Below are 26933 nucleotides of genomic sequence, written 5' to 3' on the forward strand. Positions count from 1 at the left end.
TTTATTAATGCAGTTTTCCTTACAATGGAAGGCCTGTGGGTAATAAAAATGCCACTGCAAATGATGTTTCATGGCTGTTTTTTAAAGGTGCCATTTCCACTTGACCATAGTGCAGGCAGGCGGGCAGGGCTCAGGGGTGTGTGTGTGTGTGTGTGTGTGTGTGTGTGTGTGTGTGCCTGTAGGTGGCCCAGACTGAGCCAGCCCCACCTGGGAGGAGGTTGGACCTCTGCCCTGGTGAGGGGGTGTCTGGGAACTGGGCGAGCAGCCTCCCTCCTGCTCACACCTCACACCACAGCCTGAGTCAGCCCCACAGCAGCGGCGGCGGCCGCAGCAGCAGCAGCAGCGCGGAGGCTCACCTGTGCGCTGTGAGGTGCCAGCTCATGGCAGAGCCTGCCCTTCTCCCCGCCGCCCAGATGGAGAGGCTGGCCCCGGTGTCCCTGGCCTCACCGTGCCCCCGGATCCCACGGGCTCACATCGCCAGGCGGCCGGGGCGCCGTGCCCAGCGCCGGACTGAGCTGGGCTGCAGGTACAGGACTCACGGGAGGAGCTGGGGGAGGTTTGGGCCCCGGTGTCACAGGGCCCAGGCTGAGGAATGAGGGGACCAAGCTGAAGACCTACCATGCGCTGGGGGTGTAAGTCATCTCAGTTCTTCCATCACCCCTCTGAAGCAGGAATCCCTCTCCCTTCCTACAGATGAGGAAGCAGAAGCTCTGAGAGGGAACAGAAGCTAGGAAATGGCCCAAGTGGTGCAGGTGTCCCACTTGGTCCCTGAGACCCCAAACCCAGACCCGTCCTGGGGCAGAGCACTGGCCTGGGCTCCTGCAGGGGGCACTGACTTTCAGGTTCTTAGAGATGTGAGCAATGCTCAATATGTGCTGTTTCCCCTTCTTCTGAGTGTAGAGTTTTAGGCACCCTGGGGGTCATTTAGGGTTCAGGGCTCAGGACCTTAAGCTGTGAAATCTCGGCTGGATGAGTGTGGCTGTGTGGTCACCTGGGCTGACAGTTGTGTCACTCTTCCTGCTCAGGTGCCTCTGATAGCCAGACCAGAATTTTTAAAAAGTCATTTCTCCCCATGTGTGATGACAGCATATCACAATATGAGTATTACAGAAATTCCAGCAATGCAGACAGAGGTGTGTGTGCCCATGCCCCAGAACTGACTGCTGGTACAGTGTTGGCATATACCTGGGAGCCTTTTGAGGTACAGGAACCGACCCCTGTAGAGTTCTACACAAAGGAGACCATGCCGCCGTGTGCTTCCAGACTCCCCTCCATCCCTTAATTAAGCTCATGCTCATCTTCACGTGTCAGTGACATAAAGACCTAACTCATTAACTGTAAGGGCCTTCCAGAATCCAACTTTGTGGGTGGCCTTTGGTGCATTTGAACCAGCTGTAGCTGATGAACATTTAGATTGGGCCCAATATTTAGCAAGTCTGAGCAATACTTCAGTGAACGTCTTTGGGGATTGGTGTCATTTAAACTCATTCTTGGAAGGGCAATTGCAGGCTTAAAAAGAACAATTAGAATTTTGATAGACCCTGCCCCATCGCCCTCCAAAAAATGTCCATGCCTACAGCAGGGAAGCCCCAGTACCGCCCCCAATTCCCTCATTCCCACCCAGGGCCTGAAGGCTGGCTGGCCTGTCTGTGGATAGCAGACTCAGGGACTATGAGATGCTGATCCTGGAATGAATGCTTCTAAGCTCAGGGAAGAGACCGGGAGCTCAGGGAGATGGCTTCTCTCACACAGCACATTCACTGAGCTCCTGTGCGTGGGGGGGCTCTGGCTCATCCAGGAAAACATCATGTAGAACATATGATTTTTTAAAAATATATTTTTATTGACTTTAGAGAGGAAGAGAGAGGGGGAGAGAGATAGAAGCAATAATGATCGGCTGCCTCCTGCATGCCCCGCACTGGGGATCAAGCCCACAATCCCAGACATGTGTCCTGACCAGGAACTGTCCTGACTGTGACCTCCTGGTTCATAGGTCAGTGCTCAACCACTGACCCACACCAGCCAGGCAGGACATGTGATTTTATTTAGAATGGATATTAATGAGCCAAATACATCTCTGCCTATCTATCTATCTATCTATCTATCTATCTATCTATCTATCTATTTATCTATCTATCTCTCTATCCATCCATCCATCCACCAAGCTACCTATCTATCTAGTATGGCTGTTACCCTCACCTCTCCCTACCTACCCTTAATTTCTTAGTTCCTTGTAATCCCCAAGGCCATTCGTATTGGATTCACTATAAGAGTACCTGACCCATTGAACATGCTTGATACTTACTGGATGAATGAACAAATGAATTGTGTTGCATTCCCTTTGTTACTTTAAACAAAACAAGAAAAATAACACTCTGACTTCCAGAAGAATAGTTTTTCAAACTCTAGAGTTCTGTCAGTCTTTTATTTGAATTTTATCTTTATTATGTTTTTGAATATTGAGAAACTGGTAAAAGCATCACACATGTCATATGTTATATCGCAACTATATTGTGTCCATCAAAATTATATAGGCTGCATGATCTATAAATGCTTTCGATTGAACTTAGGAGTTTACAATAGTATCATTGTTCTCTATTTTGTTTATTGAGATTCCACTGGCAAAAAAAAATAAAGTAAAATAAATATGTGAAAGCCACTTCCCTGAGACAGGGCTGATTTGTCTGCCCCAGGCCAGTCCTCAAAGTCACTAGGTCAGTTCTTCCCACATTCTGAGTTCATTCATCTCCCTGGTCGCTCACCTGTGAGTCATTTATTTACTCAACACCATAAGCTCCCAGATGTTAGACCATATCTGTTTTGTTCATTCGTGTATCTCCACCACCCAGTGCATTGTGGGTGTTCATGAAATACTTACTCAATGAGTGAAAAGCTCACAGTCCTATGTGAAATCCTGTGATGGGCACGGGGACACGAGGATGAATGAGATGCTCCCAGCCCTCTGGCTGTCACAGGCTGGTCCAGGAAGAAGACCTAGGTGATGCAGTAAATGCTGATGAGAAAGGTCTGAGCAGGGATGGCTAGAGCCGGTCAGTATTGTCATCAAATAGAACTTCCCACAAAATGAGTGGGCCATGGGCTCTCCATGTGACTATGAATGAACAAATGAGCTTTGTTGCATTCCCTTTGCTACTTTAAACAAAACAAGCCAAAATAACACTCTGACTTCTGGAACAGTAGTTTTATTTTTCCAGTATAGTTGACATACGATAGAATCAATCAAAGTTGCTCTTGGGAGGAGTCTTAATGACGCTGTAGGGATTCCGTCAACCTCACTCTTAAATAGAAATATATTTTCTGTTAATTCATGATTGCTATAAAAAGGCAAAAAATAGCAAGTGAAATCCACTTTCCCCCGCCACCTCCAACCCACAAGAATAGTAATTGTGAACAGTTCAGTATAAATCCTGTAAGATTTTATGCTTCATAAATGCGTATTTATATCTATATGTGGAGAACATATATGCTCTAATCCATGTGTAGAACACATATACTTGTAGCATTTTGTATTTGATCTTGTCCACGTGATGTCTTTTCATGGAAATATAGAGATCTACATTGTTCTCTGTAGAGGCTGCCTGATTTTCCATTCTTATGACTGAGCCCTGATTTTATTAACCAGCATCCTACGATGGACTTTTGGTTGCTTCCTTGTCTTTGGGAGTGGGTTGCCAGGTGTATAAATTATACTGCATTGTCTTGGACACATATCCTGAGCACTTATGCTTACGATACATACCCATGATAGGAAATGTTGAGTCCAAAGGCAAACGCTTTTGCTTTGGAACATATGACCAAATGGTTTCACCTCGTGGGTGTCGGCTTTTGTTTATTTATGTTCTTGACATTCTCACCAGGACGGTTTGGCTCATGTGAGTCTTTGCCAGCTGCATCTTGTTCTAACTCCCCTTGCTTTTCTTCCTGGGGTGGCTGACCGTCTTTCACACGCTGAGTGTCTGAGAGGCCAGGGAGGCTGGGAGGCCCATCGGGAGTCTAGTGCAGCTGTCACATTCCCTGAATAACTGGTTAAGCAGCTTGGCAGACTGAACGCAGGTAGTTTGAAATAAGTCACTTTTACAGATTTAACATGTTTTACTCATGTGTAGCCATGAGGCCTCTGTCATCACAGGTAATGCCACTTATCTCTGTAGATATCATGTACCTTTAAATCTCCAAACACACACCTCCCCGCCCCCGTATGTGACCTCAAGCCCAGAATGGATCACCCGCACACAATTCGAATGTCTCAATGGTAGAGGACAGACTGCGTCTCAAAGCTCAGCCTCACCACGTAGCAGCTGTGGAAGTTACCTGACCTCTCTGAGCCTCAGTTTTCTTTTCTGCAAGGTGGTTGCAAATGACAGTTTCTATCTCCTAGAGAAGTGGTTCTCAACCTTAGGCTCTTCGGGTAGGTTGAGAACCGTTAGCAGGGCCGCCTAAGACCATCGGAAAACACAGATATTTACATTACGGTTCATTAGCAGGAACAACATTGCAGTTATGAAGTAGCAACGAGAGCAATTTTATGGTTGGGGGTCACCACAACATGAGGAACAACTGTATGAAAGGCTCGAGGCGTGAGGAAGGTCGAGAACCACTACCCTAGAAGGTGAAATGGAACGAGTGTGTGCGAAGGCAGCGCAGTGCGGGTGAGGGGAGCGTGCCCTGTGGCCAGGCATTACCGTCCCGGGGGAAGAGGTGGGAGCTGGCACCACCGGCTCAGGCTTGTTTCCAGGGGATCACGTGGACTCAGGCCTCCACAAGCCATGCAGTGGCAGAAAGGTCTGCATCTGAGCCCCACCTCACTTTCACCTGCCACACCGCACCTCTCTGAGCCTGTTCCTTTGTGTGAAAAATACGTGTTTCTCTCTCTCTTTTTTTTTTTTTTTCACTTTGCATTGTTTTTTTTATTTTTCAATAGCAGTTGACATACAATATTACATCAGCTTCAGGTGTGCAACCTGGACATTCTAACCATAATCACGGTCAAGTCCTCCGGGATCTCCACCCAGAACTGCCTCCTGGGTGCTGCTCTGCTGGAAAAGCCCTCATAGGCAAATCCTCTCACCTGTGGAGGGACCGGCCCGCCTCCCTGCAGCCGGCACACCCAGGGCAGGTGTCTCCTGACAGGGCTCCCTGTTTCCTCTCTGGCCGCCCTGGGAGCAGAGGGAGAAGCTCTGATTACACAGAGGGTTAGGCTGCTCCCTTCAGGCCCTGGGCTTCTCCACCCCTCCAGGTGCTCCCCCTCCCTCTGCCCATACTCAGGTACTGCTGATGCCGCCCACGTTGGCCGGCTGATGCAGCATGTGAGAATTTTATTTCCTTGCTCCTTTGACAATCCTGGGTGTTAGCAATCTGATGTTTGCCAATCTGATAGCTAAAGACATTTCTCTGTTTGCATTTGCATTTCCAGTGACCTGTGGAGTCCAACATCTTTTCATACTGAGCATGTTTGTACTGTATCTTCAGTGCCTGTGGATTCACATTTGCTGTTTGCTTTTCTACTGGATTTTGGGGGAGTGTTTTGTTTTGCTTTTTGTGGGTTTTTGTTTTGTTTTGTTTTTGTTTTTCCTTACTGATTTCTAAGAGCTCTTTATATATAGACTAGATAGTAACACTCTATTATTTGTTGGGAATATTTTCTCTCAGCCGATCACTGGTCTTCTTAATTTGCCTATGGTGTGCTTGTTATACAGACGTTTTAAATTGTGATGGGATCAAACCTCAGGCATTTTTCTGTGATTGTGTGTGACTTTTGTTTTGCTCCGGGGAGTGATTCCCTCCAGCCCTCATTTCTCCTGGGCTTCTTTCTCATCAAACTCCAAAGCAGGCTCCTACCCACCTGAGGGAATTCTTTTGTACTCACCACCATCATGACCTGCTCCCCTTCCTGTGAGCTTTGCCATCTCCCTTCCTCTCGGATGGTCCTGAAAGGCTGGGTTCTAACGTCGCCTCCTCCAGGGAGCCCGTTCTGCTCCACTCTGTCCCACCCTGGTCCCTGCTCTGTCTATGGGGCTGTTGGCCTCATAATTGCTTGGAACACGGTATTGCTGTTAGGTAGATGACAGGGCACTCACTGTGGGGCAGATGCTTTGCATGCATTGCATCCTCACAGCCTTGTGTGTATAATTATCGTCCCATTTTGTAGGGTGGGGAGTGAAGACTGAGCTACTTTCCCATGCTCACACATCGAGGAGACAGACCCAGGCCCACACAGTCCCACGCCAGGGCCCGGGCCCTTGGCCACTGTGCTAAAGGCCTTGCATGGCTGCCCTAACCAACTGCCGCAGACTTAGGGTCTTAAACAATCCAAATGTACCATCTCTGCATTCTGCAGGCCCGAGGCCAAAATGACCCTGCCCCGGCTACAGGCACAGCATTGGCGGGACTGTGGTTCTTTCTGGAGAAGCCGGGGAGAGCCCGCTGTGCCGCTTCCAGAGGCTGCCGGCCTTCCGCAGACTCTGGTCCCCGTCCAGCCTCAGAGCCGGCAGTGGCAGGTGAGCCCTTCTCATGCCACCTGCTCTCTGGTTCCCACTCTCTGCCTCCCCCCATGTAAGGACCCTTGTGATTACACTGGGCCCACCAGACAGCCCAGGGTGACCTCCCCATCTCCAGGTCAGTTGATCAGCAACAATAATCCCTTCTGCAACCTTAATCCACCTCCCCCCATGTAACGTAGCAGTCAGGGTCCAGGGACTAGGACCTGGCACCTTTTTCGGCGGGGGCTCGGGGTAGAGGGTGGGGGTGGGGTGGGGGCGGATTCTGCCTACCACAGCCGCTCTTCCATGCTGCTTCTCCAAACCGTGGTCACCGGCCTCTACCCCGGCCTCATCCCGCCTCGCCCCCTCAGAAGCTTTGGGCTAGATGGGAGACTCAGAGTCCCCTAGAGGCTTGTGTAAGCCCAGGTGACTGTGCCCACCCCCAGAGTGTCTCATTCAGTTGTTCTCGGGCAAGGACCGAGTGTTTGCAGAATGGGTTCACATAGCCAAGTTTTCAGTAACCAAATCCAGCATCCAGTGTTGGATGGAAATCAGTTAAAATGGAACAGAGTAAAAAATCCAGCTCCTCAGTCATACTGACCACATTTCAAGTGCTCAGCAGCCACAGGGACCCGCGGCCCCTGTCTGGGCCAACGCCGTAGGTGACATCTGGGTAAGCGACCCCGCCAGAAGCTCATTCAAAGGGGCTGCCACCACACAGCTTCAGCCAGGTGCCCCTGAGGGACAGGGCCCCAGATTATCCCCTCTTTGGATTTTGTGGTGGTGGAGGAGAGCATTGGAATCAGCGGGTTTTAGAATATGAGACTTCCTCATGTCCAAACAATGGCAAGCTATTTGAAATGTGTTAACCTTCAGTGGGCTGGCCTCTCTGCGACTTCCTACGGAGATGGGCGGGTCCCGATCTCCCTGTCGGGTGCTCCTGTCATCTCCGAGGTCACCAGCAGAGCCTTAATCTCCTTCCGTCATCTCAGCAATGCGGGCTGCCCCTCCCAGAAGCGCCAGGTGAGCATTTCGATGCAATCTATCCATTCCCTCCACACTCCTGAGAACTCCTCTGCAGGCCTCTGAGCCCAGCCACGGACCGACGCTGCCCACAGGGCCTCCCAGCCTGGCTGTGCAATGCGGGTGCCCAGCTCCAGTGCTTTGGCTGCCGTTGGTCTGGGCACGGCGTGGGCCCTGGGAGTCTGTCTGACAAGCAGCTGGGTGGTTCCCGTGCACACTCAGGGCTGAGATCCACTGAGATCCACCTGGAATGCAGCTCCTCGGCTGGGCAGGGCTCCTGCATCTGTGGCTCTCGCCCACCTGCACCAGCTGCAGGGAGCACCCACCCCCGTGCCTTCCTCTGTGTCCTGGCCCAGCCCCGGGTCTGACTCAGGAAGCTAACTTACATGCATCATGTGCCAACGTGTTTTTGTTGTTTTGGTCTAGAACACAAAATAGTCACACTCGAAAGGTCTGTGACCCAGAGACCCGCTCTGGTGGAATTGTGTGGAGGAAATGGGGTGAGCGTCGCTGAGCAATCCGAGAATGAGCACACCGCCGGAGTGAGCCAGTCCGTCTGGCGTTGCCTTACAGAGATTGTAGGAACTCCATTAAGGTGATACTGAAAAGTGTAAACACGGAGCTTGCCTTTCACATCTCCTTCCTGCCCAGCCCCCACCCCACCCCATGGATGGCTCCGCAGGTGGCAGGGTTGTGTGTACGGATGCCCAGGGTGGGTGTGGCATAGGCTGCTCCTTCCAAAGGGGCACCATCACCCATCACAACGGAAACAAAACCAGCGGGCTGTTGGTGAGCTCAGACACAGTTGTACGGATGTGCTGAGGCCCAGTCTCTGACTACAGGGGGACTCGTTGCCACACTGCAAAACGTGGGCTCAGGACATGGACACCGTTAGGACTGCTGGGGTTTCATTTCATTTCTGGCATTTCCCGCGCCCCCATCGGATGTCCTCAAAACGTTCACCCAGAGCGGCAATCGCCCTCCTCTCGCTGCCCCGCTGTCAGAGGGGCGACACAGCTAATCCCTCCTGCTTTGGTTCACTCACTCTTTCTATGGCTGCGTCACCAAAGCACACCGATGCCAGTAGCTTCCAAGCGCCTGGCAAGGCCACCGAGGAAGCGGAGCTGAGCAGCCGCAGGGGTGACCACAGACTCACAGGAGGCGTGCTGACTGGCAGTTTCCCCAAAAGCACAAATAGAGCAGAACAGCCAGTGTTATAGTAAACTGGGAGCCGGTCTCCAGCTCAGCTTCTGCTGGTGAACACGGCCGTGCTGTGGCCGCGCACAGGCTGTGGCCCGGCCTCCTCCGCTGGGCTCCTGGCGGGCTCGGGATTTCTTTTCTTGCCCACATTGGGATGGAAGCGTTTATCATTTGGAGTCCGGCCCACGATGTGGGCAGGACCCGGGGGGAAAGGCACCAGCCAGGGTGCATGGGGGAGGCGCTGGCGGGACAGACCACCTGCACAAGGAACACAGGGCCTTTGTTCAGAGATGATCACGCATTTCAGCATGGCCACGGCCGATTTCACACCCGAGGCCTCCGGGCAGGGCTGCGCAGCCCCATCCATGCCACCGGCCTTGGGACTAGCCCACCTCCAGCAGTTGGGGGTACATCTATGCATGGGGTCTCAAGCTGTGGGGAAAACACGGCCTCCGGGCACAGAACCCCACCAGACAAAGGCCGGGAAGGCAGCAGGAGCAAAATCAGCTCCCTGTCCTGAGCGGCAGGAACAAGCAAGCAAACAACACCCAATAGCTCCGATCCTTTTTAGAAGACGATTTGGCAAAACCCCTTTGGCTCAGCAATCTCGCTTCTGGCACCCGCTCTTCCACGGCCACCTCTGCACAGCGGGACGCGGCGTGAACACAGGGCGCCTGTCGCAGGGTCCCTGGTGATGCTGACAAATGAGAACACGCAGGCGCCTGTCCGAGGGGGTGGGTGAAAACCCTGCCGCCAGCCCGGAGGAGGGTGCTTCGGCAACATGCCCCGGGTGGGGGGCCCAGGCCCAGTATTAACACTTCTTTCCACTGCTGTGGGTGGCACCACGCTGGTCTAAGCCCGGGTCCCCCTGGGTGACTGCCCACTCCTTGAGGAGACAGACTGGAACCCAGGTCTGGAGCTGATAGATGAAATAGAGAAGGCCGGAGACCAGATGGCAAAACACAGGCTTTATTGGAGGGAAGAGTACCCCTGCTAGCTGCTTCCACAGAGAGGGGCAGAAGAGAGCGAGGGCCGGGGTACAGGCACCTTTAAGGGAAGGATAGGGGACGGGGCTTAGGGCACTCAGCACATGCTGATGGGTGATTAGGGACCTAGGGGCTTAGGAATGGGGGGAGGGGGGGCTTAGGGTATTTGGCAGGTGCTGATGGGTGGTTCAGAGCTCAGGAATGTCTGGCCACAGGTGGGGTTTACTTCTGTTCATCAACTGGAGGAAGGGAGGATCTATCAAAAGCAAGCTGTCTGCACCCCAGAATCCCCACCCAAGTCCCGAGTGCTTCCTTCTGAGGGACAGTTCCTGTGGCTGCAGGATTGTGCACAACGGTTCCTTTGTTTTTAAATGACACCTCTATTGATAAGGAAATTATGCACCGTACCATTGGCCCATTTCAAAGTGCACAGGCCGACGGCTTTTCGTGCAGTCACGGAGTTGGGCAACCATCCTCACAATCAACCTCCGGACGTGTTCGTCACCCCCAGGAAATGCCGTTCCCAGCAGCAGGCACTCACACAATGGCTCCTAATCCAAACCGGCCCGGACCTGTTTCTGCGAGAGGCCGGGGTGGGGTCATGCCTGCTGCGAAGCGGGGTGAGTGGGAAGGAGGCTGGGAAGGCGGCCACCATGGGCACCGCCCCTGGGCTCCACTCACTGGGCTCTGGTGACATCCCTTCCCCACCCCTGCCCAACGACACTGCAGACCTCCTGCGTTTGCCTGCATTTGAGGCAGGCTCTCTCTCTCTCACCAAGTCTCATTTTTGTTTTCTTTTCTTACATTTTATTGATTTTTTACAGAGAGGAAGGGAGAGAGATAGAGAGCCAGAAACATCGATGAGAGAGTCATCGATCAGCTGCCTCCTGCACCACCCTCCCCCCCCCCCCCCGCCCCACTGGGGATGTGCCTGCAACCAAGATACATGCCCCTGACCGGAATCGAACATGGGACCCTTCAGTCTGCAGGCCAACGCTCTATCCACTGAGCCACACCGGTTTCGGCCACCAAGTCTCATTTTTTTTAAAAAATATGCTTTTATTGATTTCAGAGAGGAAGGGAGAGGGAGAGAGAGATAGAAACATCAGTGATGAGAGAGAGGATCATCCATCGGCTGCCTCCTGCGTGTCCCCTACTGGGGATGGAGCCAGCAGCCCAGGCATGTGCCCTGACTGGGAATGGAACCATGACCTCCTGGCTCATGCGTCAGTGCTCAACCACTGAGCCATACCAGCTGGGCCCAAGTCTCATTGTAAGACCGCCTCTAGTACAACCATCAGGGACCAGATCGGCCATCAAAGGGGTGTGTGGCTGGGACTGGGGCAGCCCGGCCTTCGTAGAGGGGACAGATTATGCAAAGACACGGAGGTCTGAGGGAGACTGGGCAACTTGCAAACTTGCAACTGAAAAATGAGTTCCTGTGGGGAAATGGCAAATACTGGGCCAACGTGTGTCCGTCAGCCTCCCCTTCTGGCAGCGCTCGCTTTACTGTTCGCTGTACCAGTGGTTGGCAAACTGCGGCTCACGAGCCACATGCGGCTCTCTGGCCCCTGGAGTGTGGCTCTTCCACAAAATACCACGGCCCAGGCGAGTCTATGTTGAAGAAGTGGCGTTAGAAGAAGTTTAAGTTGTAAAAATGTGGCTCTCCAAAGAAATTTCCATCGTTGTCCTGTTGATGTTTGGCTCTGTGGACTAATGAGTTTGCCTACCTCTGTGCTATACTGTTCAGGTTCTGGGACGAGGCCCAGTGGGTCCTGTTTGAGGCTGGCATAGGTTCGTGGTGGGTTTTCTCTTTTCCTTCCTTAGAAGGAATTCTTAAAGAACATTATAAACTGATGAACCAAAAGATAGATATAGAGACAGTAAACTAGCAACAAGCAGACTGTCAAATTACAATGGGGAGGGGAGGGAGATCTGGGGGAGATAAGAGATCAACCGAAGGACTTGTATACATGCATATAAGTACAACCAATGGACACAAAACTCTGGGAAGGGAGGGTATGTATGGGAGGGAGGGTATATATGGGAGGGAGGGGGGCAAAAAAAATCAATAAAATATATTAAAAATAATAATAATAAAAATAATTATGGACAAATCATAGCCAATAGTGAATAAAATGAATTAGTTAAATAAATAAATAAAAAGAATTTGTTAGCACTCACCCAATATTTGGTCCATCTCTTTTTTTTTCTTTTTTTTCACTTTTAATTTTTGCTCCTCTGCATTCTGTGCCGGGTGGTACTTCTGTGATCCGGCGCTTTGGTCTGCTCAGGTCTGGCTGCAGAGTAGGGGGCAGGGCGGTCACAGGTCAGAGACAGGGAGACCAGGGCTGTGGAAGTCCTCACGGATAAGGGGGTGCGGGTCGGGAGGAGACAGCTGCCATTTTGGGTAAAAATTGGGTGAGATGAGTTGGGCGCTGCACTGTAATCTCCTCTCGTGTCCTGGTGTTAATTCCCTCCCGTCGGTGTTCACTCTACCCTCCGCGGGTCCAGGATCACTCGCCTTGCCCAGGAAGGAGGGACAGAGCGGCGCCGCCTGGCCTTTCTCTGTCCTCTGGGCATCCTCTGTGTCCACGTGGTTCTCAGGGTCAGTCTGCGAGCCCGGCTGTGGGTCTGTTGTTACGCCCAGACTTCGTGATCCACAAGGACCAGCAGGGAGCCGAATCCAATGCAATAAACAAAAGAGCCTTTTCCATGCTAGCATAGGCTCTTCCCACTCACGCCGGCAGCATGGCGGAAGAGAGAGCGAATTTCGCCCAGCCCAGGGGTTTTACTCCGGTCGGTGGTGATGTCACTGCCTCGGCTAACCCTGATTGGTTGGGTGAGGGCTAGGATAACTCCGCCCTGCGGGGCGGAGTCGGGAGCTCATCCTTGCCCCGCCTTGCCCTCTCACTGTCTCCCTGGGAAGTTTGCTCAGGAAGCTTGCCCAGCTCCCAGGAACCGTGGACAGGTTTCTGGAGAACCTCCGAGCCTCGGACAGACCCCGTCGTGAGCAGGGCTCTGCCTGACTCCTCTCCCCTCTTCCACCTGCCGCAGCTCCGGCCCCTCGTCAGGCCCAGGGAGCCAGCTCCTGCAGAGGAACCCCCTGCGAGCACGCCCTGCCGATGGCTCCCACTCCCCGGTGTCCTCCGCCGAGAGCTTGTCCCTGGATGGCTTTTGGATGGAGGTGGAGCAGATCCAGCAGAGGGATGAGCTGAGAGAAGAGGATGGCAGCGGGGGCGAGGGCCGGCTGCCAGAGGGTGAGGGGCGCTGGCAGGGGCTGCTGGGCGGAGGGGCCCCTGTGGCAGGGGCTGCTGGGCGGAGGGGCCCCTGTGGCAGGGGCTGCTGGGCGGAGGGGCCCCTGTGGCAGGGGCTGCTGGGCGGAGGGGCCCCTGTGGCAGGGGCTGCTGGGCGGAGGGGCCCCTGTGGCAGGGGCTGCTGGGCGGAGGGGCCCCTGTGGCAGGGGCTGCTGGGCAGAGGGGGGCCCCTGTGGCAGAGGCTGCTGGGCAGAGGGGGGCCCTGTGGCAGGGGCTGCTGGGCGGAGGGGCCCCTGTGGAGGGGCTGCTGGGCGGAGGGAGCCCCTGTGGCAGGGGCTGCTGGGCGGAGGGGGCCCTGTGGCAGGGGAGACGTGTGCGAGGGCTTTATCTCTCTCAGGCTGCTGCAGTAGCTTCCTCCCTGGTCAGATTTGGGAGGGGGGGGTGAGTTCATGGCCACATTTCATCAGTACATGCAGGCGCCGCTCCTCAGCCTGCTGTTTCCAAGAGAATACGATTGTACAGGTTTACATCCAGGCACTGGTTAATGCCATCCATCCCCCACATTCTCTGGTATTTTGTTAGATCTCCTCCACATGGAAGGGTGTGGCTGGTGTTAGTGGGTCTCGTGATCAGATACGTGGGTGTTTCTTGCCCTCACACTGAGTGTGTGTTTGTGCACGTGACTTGGTTAGTGCTTGTGGCGGAGAATGTAGCTGTGGGTATTGATCTGGGCGGTCTCCCTCTATTGGCAGAAGGAGAAGCCGAATCCCAGTGGCTGCAGGACACGGGCCTGTCGGACCTCCTTGGTGGCCTGGGCCTGGACAGCCATCACCGGGGGCTCCTGTCCACCCTCACACCGACCCAGGTGGCCGCCGTGCGCCGCCGGCTGGCCATCTATGCCCGCTCGGCATGGAGACGCCACAAGGCGCGGGTTAGAGACGTCAGGGACATCTTTGGGGGCTTCAATGCAGGGGTAAGTCAGCAGCGTCAGGGGACTGCGGGCCCTCTCTGCTGGGCACATTCACGTCCTGCTGCAAGGCTGTGCTGGGAGTGCCTGCATGCCACTGTGCCCCCTGTGCCAGGCAGGGCTGCCTGCTGGGTGTGCATTTGCCTGTTGTCACCGCGTGTCTTCGTTTGGGGCTGAAAGCTTAGACTCTCTCTCTAAATAACTATTGTCAGGACAATTACTTTTTGTTTGTTTGCTTTTTTATATATATTTTATTGATTTTTCACAGAGAGGAAGGGAGAGGGATAGAGAGCTAGAAACATGGATGAGAGAATCATCAACCAGCTGCCTCCTGCACACCCCTTACCTGGGGATGTGCCCGCAACAAATGTACATGCCCTTGACCAGAATCGAACCTGGGACCGTTAGGGATCAGATCCATTGCCCCAGGAAGTAGTTTCCTGCTAAGGCCCATTGCCCCAGGAAGTAGTCCACAGGCCGAGGCTCTATCCACTGAGCCAAACCGGTTTTGGCCGTTTTTATCAGTTGTATATCCCACAGACACTTGTAACCTGAGAGGTTATGGGCATTTTATTCTTTCTTGGGATATTTTGAAGTGGCATGACACATGCTTAATACAATAGGCACTGAAGGCAGAGAGGCAGCCATGGGGTCTTGGGCAAGATCTCTGCTTCAGCTGCTCTGTCTGTGAAGACAGGGTCACAAATGGCTTTTATTTCCCAGGGTTGGGAAATAGAATTAATTGGGAATTGTCTGTAATTTGTTTAGGAAATGCCTTCAGAGAATGGACATTCAGGTATGAAATGGACCCAGCTCAGTTCCGGGAGCCCTAAGTCTCCTCCAGGTAAGTGGCCTTCCTTGTCCTCCAGGCTGCACAGGGCTGCTCTGTGAGGTGAGAGAAGGTGCACACCTCTGAGCGTTTTCTCTTCCTGGGGGTTCCTTGCCTTCCCTGCTCCAGGGCAGTAGGAAGAAACCCCAAGGGACAAGGTCAGCCCTTGAGTGGGGTTTTCCCATCAGACCCATGGACCTTAGCCTGGAAAATGACTTCCTGGGGCAATGGGCCTTAGCTAGGAACTACTTCCTGGGGCAATGGGTCTTAGCAGAAAACTACTTCCTGGGGCAATGGATCTGATCCCTAACGGTATTGATTTGGTCCTGGGGTTTTGATCCTAGGCAATCGCTTCTTGGGGCAAAGGGCTTGAGTCCTCAGCTTAAGAACTTGCTTCCCTGGGTCACGATCTCAGCCCCCTGATCTTAGGCAATCACTACTGAGCAGGGCCGAAGCCTGAGAAATTGCTCCCTGGGGTTCTGGGAAGGAGGAGGCAGGGAGGCGGCAGGTCCTGACTGCCTCTCTGTCCTGTTTCCCCGCAGCAGCAGAGCCTGAGGGGCCGCAGGCACAGGCTGGGGTGGAGCAAGCCTTCTACATGGACTCTGCCTACTCGGAACAAGCCGCACTGCTCCTGCAGAGGGGCAGGCAGCCCCCGGGGGGCACCTGCGTCTGGAGCAAGGGGTCCCTGCCGGTGAGGATGCTGCCCAGGGGACTGGAGGCCAGGCCCCCCACTGACCATTCCTCTCTATTTAGGAAATGTGCAGTAACCTCTACTACAGAGTAAAAGTGCTTTCATTTATTCAAATGGGATTTTGCTATTTATTTTGAAATAATTTTAGAGTCACAAGAAGTGGCAAAAATAGGAGCGTTCCCATGTACTATTCACCTGGTTTCTCCCAGTTGATAATATCTTATGTAACCATAGTATGTCCAAGTTTTTAAAGACTGACTTTTTATTTCCAAAGCATCATAGATAATTAACGTTCAACATTAGAGTATCTTCTATCTTTGGTTATTTGATTTTCCTGTTAAACTATGAATGATAATAATAATGCAAAGATACCACATAAGCTATTAGACCTTTTACCATAGACCAGGCAAATACCAAATACTATACATACAGGATTTAATTTCATCTGCTATGTTCCTTCCTGTTAATGGTAATTGTGTAAATACTTAAAAATAGTGATAGTTATAATAATTGAGGGCTTACTTTGCCAGGCACTGAGTTTTATCACTTTATCAAATTTAATCTCCCCCCAAAACCCTGTGAAGTGGATACTGTTATTAGCCCCATTTTACAGGTAAGAAAATTGACACACAGAAAGGTAAAATTACTTCCCCAAACTCACAGGTAAAGTCAGGATTTGAACCCAGGAAATCTGGCTGTATGCACCACAGAGCAAGCACGGGGCTGTATGATAGCCATAACATTACGGCCTACACCCACAGCACTTCCTTTCCCTTAGAGCAGTGGTCGGCAAACTGCGAGCCCAGCCAGCTCTCGAGCCGTGGTCTGTTGACTGAGTTTGCCGACCACTGGGATAGGGGCTTACTCACAAGGAATAACAACAGCCTGTAAGTATTGGAATCGAGAGTCTAGGTCAGTGGTCGGCAAGCTCATTAGTCAACAGAGCCGCATGTGGCTCGCGAGCTGCAGTTTGCCGACCACTGCCTTAGAGCACTTGAATGGGCACTGGGCCGTACTCTGGTCAAGTCCTCCAGGCAAATACTAAACACATTTGCTCCTCCCTCTTGCTGTTTTTCGACTTTTCACCTATGGCAGTGGGGAGGTGTGTGTGTGTGTGTGTGTGTGTGTGTGTGTGTGTGTGTGTGAGAGAGAGAGAGAGAGCAGGGATATGCTTGTAGATCCCCACTCTTGCCTCTAGATGGCGAGGTTGAGCATCATTTATTTTTCAATCAATATTGAGGAAGAGGAGCATTGGGTTGGGGTATGGCAGAGGAAGGATAGGGATAGGTGGGGCGAAGGAGAACAAAATAAGAGGCCCATAGGGGTGGTCCCTGTCCTCCAGCCCTCAGACTGGAATACAGGCAGTAAAAAGAGCTGCCCGTTACTGTTATGTGCTTGGCACCCTGCATACCCCTTAGCCCATTTCACCCTCCAAAACTATGAGGCAAGCACTGTTGTATGATTACAAACGGGGAATTAGAGGTTCAGACTGTGAGGTGGTGGTCAGGTGGGGGTGGGCCTTGAACCTGGGATGAAACCCTGAGCCCCTGCTCTCATCCACTCTGCTCTTTTTCACCCTAACCGCCTGGGAGTGGGGTGGGTGAAGGGTGGGGTGGGGGCGGGGCCTCAGTACACTTACGGGACCTCTGGCCTGCTTGTCCTGCTTCCCTCCTAGAAGTTTAGGGTCCCCAAAGGCAGACTCGGCTTGACGAGGATCGGAGACCTGTCCTCGCCGGACCTGAAGAAGATGGCCGCCCTGGCCCTCATCGAGCTGACCGCGCTTTGCGACGTCCTGGGCGTGGAGCTGAAGAGGAGCAAGGCGGGGAAGCCGAAGGCGGCAGGTCAGCAGGCCGGCAGGTCACATCCCTGTGCCTCGCGTCCTGGCTTTCTCGCTGAGCGAGCGGCGTGGGGACCCTCCCACCAGAATGTGCCCAGCTGCTTTATTTCCTTCCGTTCCATGTACATGTTCTGCATCTGAAAACATTCCTGCTCACTGTAGGAAATCTGAGGAATAGAGTAAAATCCAAAAAAGAAAAATGCAATCCAGATGTAAGCACGATTCGCTTTTAGAGTATCATCTTCCATCCCCACCCCATGTATATCCACCCTTCTTTCACTTTCGAGTATAGAATTATGGACATTTCTGGGTTTTTGTCTCATTCAGCTATTGCCACAATAGTGCTATATAACAGGCAACCTCAAAACTCATGACTTACATCAACCATTGCTTCCTCTGCTCAGCTGTTGGTGGGTGTCCCCAGATTGGACTCACTGATGCACGTTCAACTTTGATTGTTTTAGAAAATATGGGTGAGGTTCTGGGTATTGTTACCCTTCAATAGCGTATGGGGCTGTTATCTCACTGCATCACTGTCAACATTACGCATTGCGATTTTTTGTTTGTTTCTTGATAAAAGAAGGGGATAGTGGCTGGGGTTTAGTAGAGAAAGGGGTAGACAAATGAATGAGAAGGAAGGACATTGCAGAATAGACTTGGAAAGATGAGTTTGTGTGAGAAGCCTGCAAGGCGGGGTGGTTGAGAAGACATGGGAAAGACATTTCATTGGAGCTTGGTCCATCCCTGCTGAGCAACATCCTCTGCCCCAGCGTTGTTACCTGCTCCCTGGGCAGCAGCCCCTTTCTCTCCTCTTCATCCATCTGCTCAGAGATGCACCTAATGCTTTCATTATTGCTGAGGCCTCGTGTTCCGCTTGAGAGCAGGTTGAGCTCGGCCTCACCGGGAAAGGAGGCTGGTTCTGGTCGCCCAGGAGGTGTGGCAGGTTGGAGCCCAGCGGTCACTCCAGGAAGTGACACGCCCCTTCTATTCTCTGGACTCCCTGCAGAAACTGGCCTTTTCGGGGTGCCCCTCGAAGCCCTGCTGGAAGCTGACCGCAAAGCCCTCCCCGGCACCCAGGTGCCACTGCTGCTTCAAGCCGTAAGTTGTCCCCGGAGCGGGCTCCGTTAGCCAGCCAGAGCTGGCCCCGGGCTCTGCTGGTGGCTGGCCTGGGAGATCCAGTGTGGACTCTGGAACCAGGAGACCTGGGCTCCGGTTCTGGCTCTGACACATGCTAGCGGAGACATGGGTGGATTTTTGAGCCTCTATGAGCCTGCCTTCCCATGTTTGTGAAGTGAGGTTAGAATACCAGTATTCTCTTACTACAGAGTGAATGAGAAAAATGCACATTTAGGGGGAAAAGCTCGCAGAACAACGCTTGGCCCGGGGAAGTGGCCAGAACGCCCTTCTTCGCCTCCTGCTCTCTCCACCTTGCTTTCCTGGGAGACAGACAGGCCAGTTTGAACCCCACTTTTCAGTTGTTGCTGGTTAAAACGGAGGATTCTTTCTCTCACAGCTGCTGTCCTGTTTGGAGAAGAGGGGGCTGGACATGGAAGGCATTCTCAGAGTGCCCGGATCGCAGGCCAGGGTCAAGGTAATGGCTTGGCTTCCCCCACCTCGCCGAGGCTGCGTCTCCCAGCATCCTCACGTGCGCGTTGATCCTGAAGAGAACCCAATTCAGGCCTGTTGGTCTGTTTGGGTCTGGCATTGAAGAGGGTTTGAAAGGAACAATATAGCACAGGCTTGAGACTGTCGACATTTGTTGAGTGACTTACACACATCAGGCCCTTTCATCCTCACAAAACTCCTACGAGATGAGTGCTGTTATTGTCCCCATTTTGCAGACGAGGAAACTGAGGCCCAGAGAAGCGGTGGAGCAACTTTTCCTGGAGCCTGGAGCCAGCTTCTCATGAGTGCCCTCTCTCCTTCAGGGGCTGGAACAAAAGCTGGAAAGAGACTTCCACACTGGCCTGTTCAGCTGGGACGAGGTTCACCTCAATGACGTGTCCGATTTGCTCAAAAGGTTCATCCGGGAGCTGCCAGCACCTCTGCTCACCGCCGAGTACCTGCCGGCCTTCGCTGTGGTGCCCAGTGAGCGGCCCCGCCCCTTGCGTTCGGGAGGAGAGCTCCAGACGGCCGGGAGAGGGAAGGCGGTGGGAGAATGGGACTACCTAATCCCTGCCTGATAGGAGAGGACATGCATGTGTGTGTGTGTGTGTCTGAGTATGTGTGCATGTGTGTTATGTGTGTGTGCATGTATGTGTGTGTTGCCTGTGAATGTGCATGAGTGTGTGTGTGCAGTGTGATGAGATGAACCAATTGCATTTCTGAACCTGGGATATACCTTTCAGGCTGCGTGTCTGGGCGTATGTATGTGCGCGCGTGTGTGTGTGTGTGTGCATGCACATGTGTGTGTTGTTTTTATTCACACCGTATAGTGAGCCTCAAGACCAGCACTGGAGCTAATGCCGCCCAGGAAACAGTTCCAGGCTTTATAAAGAAGGGTTTCCTGCCCTGGCCGGTGTGGCTCAGTGGTTGAGCTTTGATCCATGCACCAAGAGGTTGCTGGTTCAATACCCAGTCAGGGCACATGCCCAGGTTGTGGGCTTGATCCCCAGTAGGGGGTTATGGGAGGCAGCCAATCGATGTTTCTCTCTCATCATTGTTTCCATTTCTATCTCTCTCTCCCTCTCCCTTTCTTTCTCTCTCAAATCGATGTAAAAAAAAATTTTTTTAAAGAATGATTTTCTGGAATATTCCCTTCCCCCAAGAATGGGGCTCCGGACTGAGAGTCTCTGAGCCTCACGGAGAGACTGAGACCAGGTCTGCCCTCTCCCCTCAGACATCCCGGACCTGAGGCAGCGCCTGCAGGCCCTCCACCTGCTCATCCTGATCCTCCCGGAACCCAACAGGAACACCCTGAAGGTGAGAGCTCCCTCCAGCTGCCTCCACTCTGACATCTCAGACCCCAGCCACAGCAATGGCTCCACGTGTGCCCATTCATTCATTCATTCATTCAACAACTCTGCCGGGAGCTGGGGTGCAGCTATGACCAACAGCGATGGCCTTTTCCCTAAAGAGAGGAGATGAGCCCCGAGAGGACAGGGTGCTCACCGGATGTGCACTGCCCGGCATCGCTGTCAGCTGCAGGGGGAAGGCTCTCTGTCCAGATAAGAGGGGTGGACACTGAGTCAGCAAAGTACGGTTAGCATCATCCCTTCCTACAGTACTTCTCAGAGCCTTGATATGCTGAGGCTTTGTGAATCTCCAGGTGGGACTAGACTGTGTAGCAGTTCCCGAGTCAGGTGTCCAGGGACCTCTTTTGTTATGAAAAGCATTGCATTGCATGGTGTTCCATGGAGCACTAGTTTGGGAAATACTCACCTGGGGAACTCCCACTGTGCATTATGGGAGTGAGTTTCAGGACAGGGGGCTGGGGCTGGGGTGCAGCCTGGGCTTAGATCCCAGCACCCTCCTGGCTGTCCTTGGGTCAAATCCAAGACCTACCGCTAGGGTGTGGCTGTGAGGAGATCCCAGGTCTCCTGGGACCCTTGTCTGGTGTGGACTCAGGAGGCCCCGAAGGAGTATTTATAACTAGATAGCCTGGGCTCAAGTGGCCATCACGCCTTGTGCCTCAGCTTTGTTGAAGAGACAGCCTCTTTGAATTTGTTTCCTTTTCAGTAAACTTAGGCTAATAATGCCATCTGTGTGATGGTATAGAATACAAGAGCTAATACATAAGGAATCAGAGTAGATAATGTGGTACTTAGCAAGTGTTCAACACATTCCTTCCCTCCCACCTTCCCTTCCTCCCTCCCTTCTATCCACCCTCATCTACCACCCAACCATCCATCCATCCATCCATCCATCCATCCATTCATCCATCCTTCTATCCCCCCTCCTTCTGTTCATCCTTAATGGCTCTGTGGCCTTGGGCACATTCTCCAAGCCACAGTTTTCCTTCTCTGTGTAATGGATACAAATAGTAGAACCTACTTTGAAGCGTTGTGGGAATTAAATGAGATGATAAATGCATGCAAGGTGCTAGCTAAGGCGCCAGGAACACAAAGAACACAATACATGGCAGCTATTACCATCTCCCTTCCTTCCCATTGTCTGCTTCCCTGTTCTTCCCCTTGCCTTTGGGGCAGATCCCAACACCCCAGATCCAGGCAAAGGAGCTGTGTGGGGCTTGCCAGGAAAATACCCACCTCCCAGAGTTGTGGCTCTTTCCTGCCTGAAGTTGAAGTTTGACCCAGGTGTTCCATGAACCTCTGAGGAGGGAGGAAGCGGGGGGGGGGGGGGGGGGTTTAGTTTGGATCATCTTTTGTCAGAAAAAGACTCAGAGGTCACAGGGCGCGCTGATGGCAAAGCTGAACCTAAAACCCCAATGCCTGCCCCTAGCTCCTTGCAAGGCCCCCAAGCAGCGCAGCAGGAAGTGCTGGGGAAGGTAGGGCACACCGGGGGCGTGCTAAGAGTTGAAGAACGTTCTATGCCCTTCTCCAGGCACTCCTGGAGTTCCTCAGGAAGGTGGTGGCCCAGGAGCAGAGCAACAAGATGACGCTGTGGAATGTGTCCACGGTAATGGCCCCCAATCTCTTCCTGCACCGCGGGCAGCCCCCCAAGCTCCTCAAGGGCAGAGAGAAGCAGCTGGCAGAGGCGGCAGCCGAGGTGGTGCAGATGATGGTGCACTACCAGGACCTGCTCTGGGTGGTGAGTGCTGTGGGCCAGCTGTGAGGGGAGGGGACACGCTGTCCTTCTGGGCAGCAGGTGTGGGCCCCTTTTCTCCTCTGGCTACAGCTGCTCTGTTGTCCCTGCCATCCATGACTGTGGGCACTGCCCTTTCAGATCCCTAGTTGCGCCTCTTCTGGGACCTTTGTTGTCTTCTATGTGTGACCTATGTCTTCTTTTTCCCCTGCCTTAGTGTCAAAAAGGTGTCCACACTCCCACACCGCCCAGCCAATCTGCAGCCATCTGGTCTACCCCAGGTTAAGGGTATTCCCTAAGCTCCCACAAGTAATTCCTTCACCCCAAAGCTTTAATGATGTTGAAAAGCCACCCACACCCCTGTTCCACCTCAGAATTATGGACATTGACTCCCTCTGCTGGCTTCTGATTCCAGAGAGGAGTGTGAGTCCCTGTGGGAATTTGCCAACGAGGGCTGGCTGGGGGTTCTCCGAGCATTAGTCCGCTCCAGGTGTGTCTGGGGACTTCCCTGCCTGAGTGTGCCAATGAGCAGCCATGCCACAGCAGGCGTAGGAGCCTCCAGCCAAACCCAAGGGTGGACTCTCCGAGTCCCCTCTTCCCACCAAACTAGTGCTTCAGCCCCAAGTTCAACAAATATGTATTGGCAGCTCCGTGTGCAGTGCCGGGACAGGGAAGATGCCACGGGGACTGACAGGCTCTGCCTCTGGCCGGCAGCCTCGTGCTCCTGCTGAGACGCGATTCTCTCTGGCCAGGTCTCCTCTTTCCTGGTCGCCCAGGTGCGAAACCTGAACGACAGCAGCGGCAGGCGCCCCCAGCTCTGCGACGCGGGTCTCAAAACCTGGCTGCGGAGGACGCACGCAGACAGGGACAAGGAAGGGGATGGCCCCGAGGCGGTGAGTGCCCGCTCACACCCCAGCCCCAGGCGCCACGGGGAGGAAGAGGAGGCTGGAGGGCGCCTGGCGCTCCCACGCCCTCCGGGTATTCGCTACCATGCGCTTCCCGTCGCAGCCACCAGGGGTCGCGCCGGCCCCACCGCAGCAGCGATCGAGGAGCAGGTGTCTCAAACAGGGGCGAGAGGGCGCGGAGGAGAGGGAAATGGCGTGTTGCAGGGACTTCTAGAAGCTGTCTTCCTTAGGCAGCCTTTTGTGTGCCTGGCGGAGGGTTGGGAAAGTGGGAGTTGCTTTGCGGGGTGAGGGGTGATTTGGACCAGGAAGGGGTAACGGAAGGAAAGGGCTTTCCAAGAATGTTGAGTGCTCCTGGGAGGAATCCGAACAGGGTTCCTTAGTAGAGTCCCCAACAGAAAAATTGACCTCGAGTTGTGCACGATGTGCATGGGGAAGCGTATTTATATAAACCTGTGTTGTATGTTCGTAGGTGCATTCCATGCACTCCTGTTGCGTGTACCAGTATGAACGCATCTACACACATGTGTCTGTGCCTGTGTTTGTGTATGCACACTGTGGGGGGGGGCGTCATGCATGTGGACAAGGTATGATCATGTATGTGGACAAGGTGAGTAAGTGGCTGGTGTGTATGCATACGTATGCATCATCTGTTTTTAGTGTGGATGTTTATGGAAGTGAATGTGTGTGCCTATTTATGTGCAAACCTTTGAATTCCAGGTATGTGTGTGTGTACCCATGCACATGGGGCCTTCTCTCTCCGCAGGCTCCCGCCGTGGCGAAGATCCAGGTGGCCTGGCTCACCAAAGACACCCTGGAGGTGGCCCTGACCCCCAGCACCAGAGTGGCTCATGTCCTGGGGCAGTTCACAGGGCACCTCAGCCCTGGCTCACGGGGTCCGGAGGGCAGTGAGGACAAGGACGGCCTCCTCCCACGGTAAGGGCCCCTCTCCCAGACAGGAGCCTCTCCGACAGGGAGCAGGGAGCCGTTCCAAGGAGGAGTCAGCGCTCAGAGCTGAAGGCCAGCGGGGGAGTGTCACAGGCTTTGGCCTTTCCCTTTCCGGGGTGGTCAGAACTGGGTTCTCCAACCTTCTCAGAGAGCTTCTTGGCTTCAAATAAAGCGATAATAGCATCCACTTGTTCAGTTTATCAGGTATTTTGTGAATGCCTGCTATAGACCAGGTACCATGTGGAGTGCTAGAATCACAATGAAAAGAGAAGACAGGGGCCCTGGACTTACAAGCTCAGAGCCCTGTGGAAGAGACAGACACGTGTCAAATAGCCGCAAAGGCGATATCAGGCCGTTCACAAACTGTACTCGGTTTCATAGGAAATCCAGGGAACAATGTGAATGTAAGACAAGGTGCTTGGGATAGTCTGGGGAAGGAGGTAAGACTTCCAGACACAGAAAACTGCATGTGCAAAGGTCCTGAGGTAGCATGTCCAAAGAGCCGAAAGAGGATCAGGGGGACTGACACGCAACTGTCATTCCAGGATGCAAGGAACAGCTTGAGCTCAGGAGCCTCCGTGATGGAGTTGGCAAGAAAGACCTCACAGTGTCGGTCATCAGCAAGTGTCTAGTCCAGTTCTTGGACTGGTCCAGGTCCCCCTTGTACAGATGGGAAAACTGAGGCCCAGAGAGGGGAAGAGGCTTTCCCAGAGCCACAGGCACATTGGGAACAGACTGTGGAATTGAATTTATATGGTATTTACATGACACCTATATGATAACTCCAATTATCATACACAATCACACAATGTTCACAATTCATTTTAGCTCGGAATTTGCCCCTCACAGCAGGCTCCTGTCCCCACATGTCACTCCTCACCCCGCCACTCTGGTAGCTTCCATTCTGATACCAGCAGGCAGGGGCCTTGTGGTGGGGGGCCCATGGCTAGCCCTCCCCGAATGCCGTCCACCTGCCTCTTCCGTGTCTCTGGCGCTGGGCTCCTTCATGGCTCCAGCTTTCTTGGGAAGGTCCTTATGTCTCACCTCCCGGCTGGGCCCAAAATCAGTGAGGACTGCCCCTTCCGGGCCTGGGGTCTGGGAGCAGTTGCTGGTGAGAGGCCAGTGGGGAGCCGAAAACCAGGATCACAGGCTTTCTTAGGGGGGAAACCTGCCGGGCTGTCTCACAAGGAGAGAACAGCAATCTGTGCAGAGGTGAGCGCTCCTTTTGAGAGGAGGAATGGGAAGGCATGGGGGCAGGCGCTGATTGGTGGCTTCATGTATGGTCCGTATAAGGGACATAGTCAGGCACCCGGGTACTTAGGAACAAGGGCTCAGGGTGTTTGTAGGTTCTGGTTGTTGGTTCAATGTACAGTCCATCTAAGGGACATGGTTAGGCACTCGGGTATTTCCGGGCTGCAGGTTACGTCGTACTCTGCCCACCAGCTGGGGGAAGGGAGGATCTATCAGCCGGTCCTGCAGCCTCCAGCAGAGGAGGTGGGTGAGTCTCTCCTCTCTGTCTCGCAGCAGCAGGCTGAGGAAGTCAGCGGATGCAGACATCGTCCTCTGCGAAGTTGGAGGGAATCTCAGTAAGTTCCCAGCGGGCGTGGGTCCGAGCCCAGGCCCCTGCGGCTCTCTGACCGTGAGGGCTCCCTGGGCCCCTCTGGGGAGGCCGGGGTCCACCTGGGCTTGAGCCTTTCCCTCGGGCCTCTGTCTCCCAGGAAGCCAGCGAGGACCCTGCTGGGAGGTTAAAGGTCAGCTGGTGGCCACCCTTAGGATTCCACCTTGGAGTTTGGAGGGCGGCCTGCAGGGGCCTCTGGCCTGGAGAGGGCAGCATTGCTTGCCCAGTGCGGTGCTTCCAGCACCACCAGCGCGAGTGAGGCCTCCGGCCACGGAGCCGGAGTGGAACTGGCCTGGGCCTGTGGCCATGGATGCCCCCACCTGCAGGATATCCAGCTCTGAGAGGCCCCTGGCTCTGTGGGAAGCCGGGATGGGCGGCCGTCCTCAGCTGCACTCTTTAGAGCAGAGTCCCAAACTTTAAAGGTGTGTCAGAACCACCCCCAGGGCTGGAAAGGCTCAGGTGCCCGCCCTGAGAATCTGCATTTTAACAAGTGCCCAGGAGCTAGGGATGCTGCCGGTGCAGGGACTGCAGGGACCGCCGTTGACAGCCGCTAGGCTTTGGGAGTAGGGAAGCATTGAGGGGGTGCCTTGCAATGGAGGGAAAGAGGGGGAAGAGGTGAAGTCTAGCCTTGGCCACCAGGGGGCTCTGGAGCGCCAGCTGCATCAGCGTTTAGGGGTAGGGAGGGTGGTTGTCCTACCTCTGTCTCCGTCAGTCATTGGCTGTGGGCTGCCCCGAGGGCGGGACCATAACCCCGCCCCACCCGCAGGCACCTGCCCTCAGCGGAGGGCACTCTGAGCCCGGGGTAGCTGGGAGCCACAGCAGCCAGGGTTCGCCCAGGGGCTAGGGCGGGGCCCGGCCGGGGAGGAGCTGTGGGTGGGCCATCAGCGTCCTCCACTGACAGACAGCACCTCAGCCTCTTGTCCCCGCTTCCCACAGCCGAGCATCGCCTGGACCCCGACGCCTACCTCTTAGATCTGTACCGCGCCAACCCCTGCGGCGAGTGGGTCCTTAAGCAGAGCCCCACCTAAGCCCTGGACCGTACGGAGGCCCTGATGCCACAGCCCGCCCCTGCGGTGTCCCCAGCCAGCGTGGGAGCGCGGCTGCTCAGGGGAGGTCCAGCTGCTCCTCCCACGCGGCTCTCCGCGGCGCCCTCGGGTCCTGGCAGGGCTCTGGCTGGCGGGGTCGCCCCTGGGAAGATGCTCTCCACTAGCCCTCCAGCAGCCCTGGAGGCGGGCCAGGGAGCTCTGTGGCCTGGGCCCGGCCCCTCGCACTCTCTGAGCTCCTGGAAGTTGAGGGGGGCTGGGCCTGGGGCAGTGCGGGGGTGACACCATGGCCAAGAACAAGCCCGGAGGACTGGAAAGAGAACAACCTCCCTTCGCAGCTCTCCTGCGTTCAGTGCAGCTTTGCACAAGCTTGTGATTTTCTAATGGTATTTAAACTCTGTTTGAACATTAAAGGCACAAGTTGAATG

The 26933-nt window shown here is 54.0% G+C and overlaps 1 protein-coding gene across 1 annotated transcript; it reads left to right on the top strand.

The window, feature by feature from the left end:
• Window positions 1-413: 413 nt before the first annotated feature.
• Window positions 414-26933, top strand: ARHGAP40 (Rho GTPase activating protein 40; the record flags this gene model as incomplete). The annotated part of the gene is made up of 16 exons (XM_084888319.1): window positions 414-526; window positions 6393-6518; window positions 12767-12969; window positions 13719-13939; window positions 14702-14777; window positions 15305-15453; window positions 17129-17294; window positions 18297-18388; window positions 18804-18881; window positions 19219-19378; window positions 20130-20212; window positions 21794-22000; window positions 22747-22887; window positions 23663-23832; window positions 25369-25430; window positions 26399-26933. 16 exons carry the CDS (start codon window positions 414-416, stop codon window positions 26488-26490), a joined length of 2139 nt encoding a protein of 712 aa, XP_084744445.1. The 3' UTR covers window positions 26491-26933.

Source organism: Pipistrellus hanaki (assembly GCF_964339955.1).
Source record: "Pipistrellus hanaki genome assembly, chromosome: 6".
Lineage (NCBI taxonomy): Eukaryota > Metazoa > Chordata > Mammalia > Chiroptera > Vespertilionidae > Pipistrellus > Pipistrellus hanaki.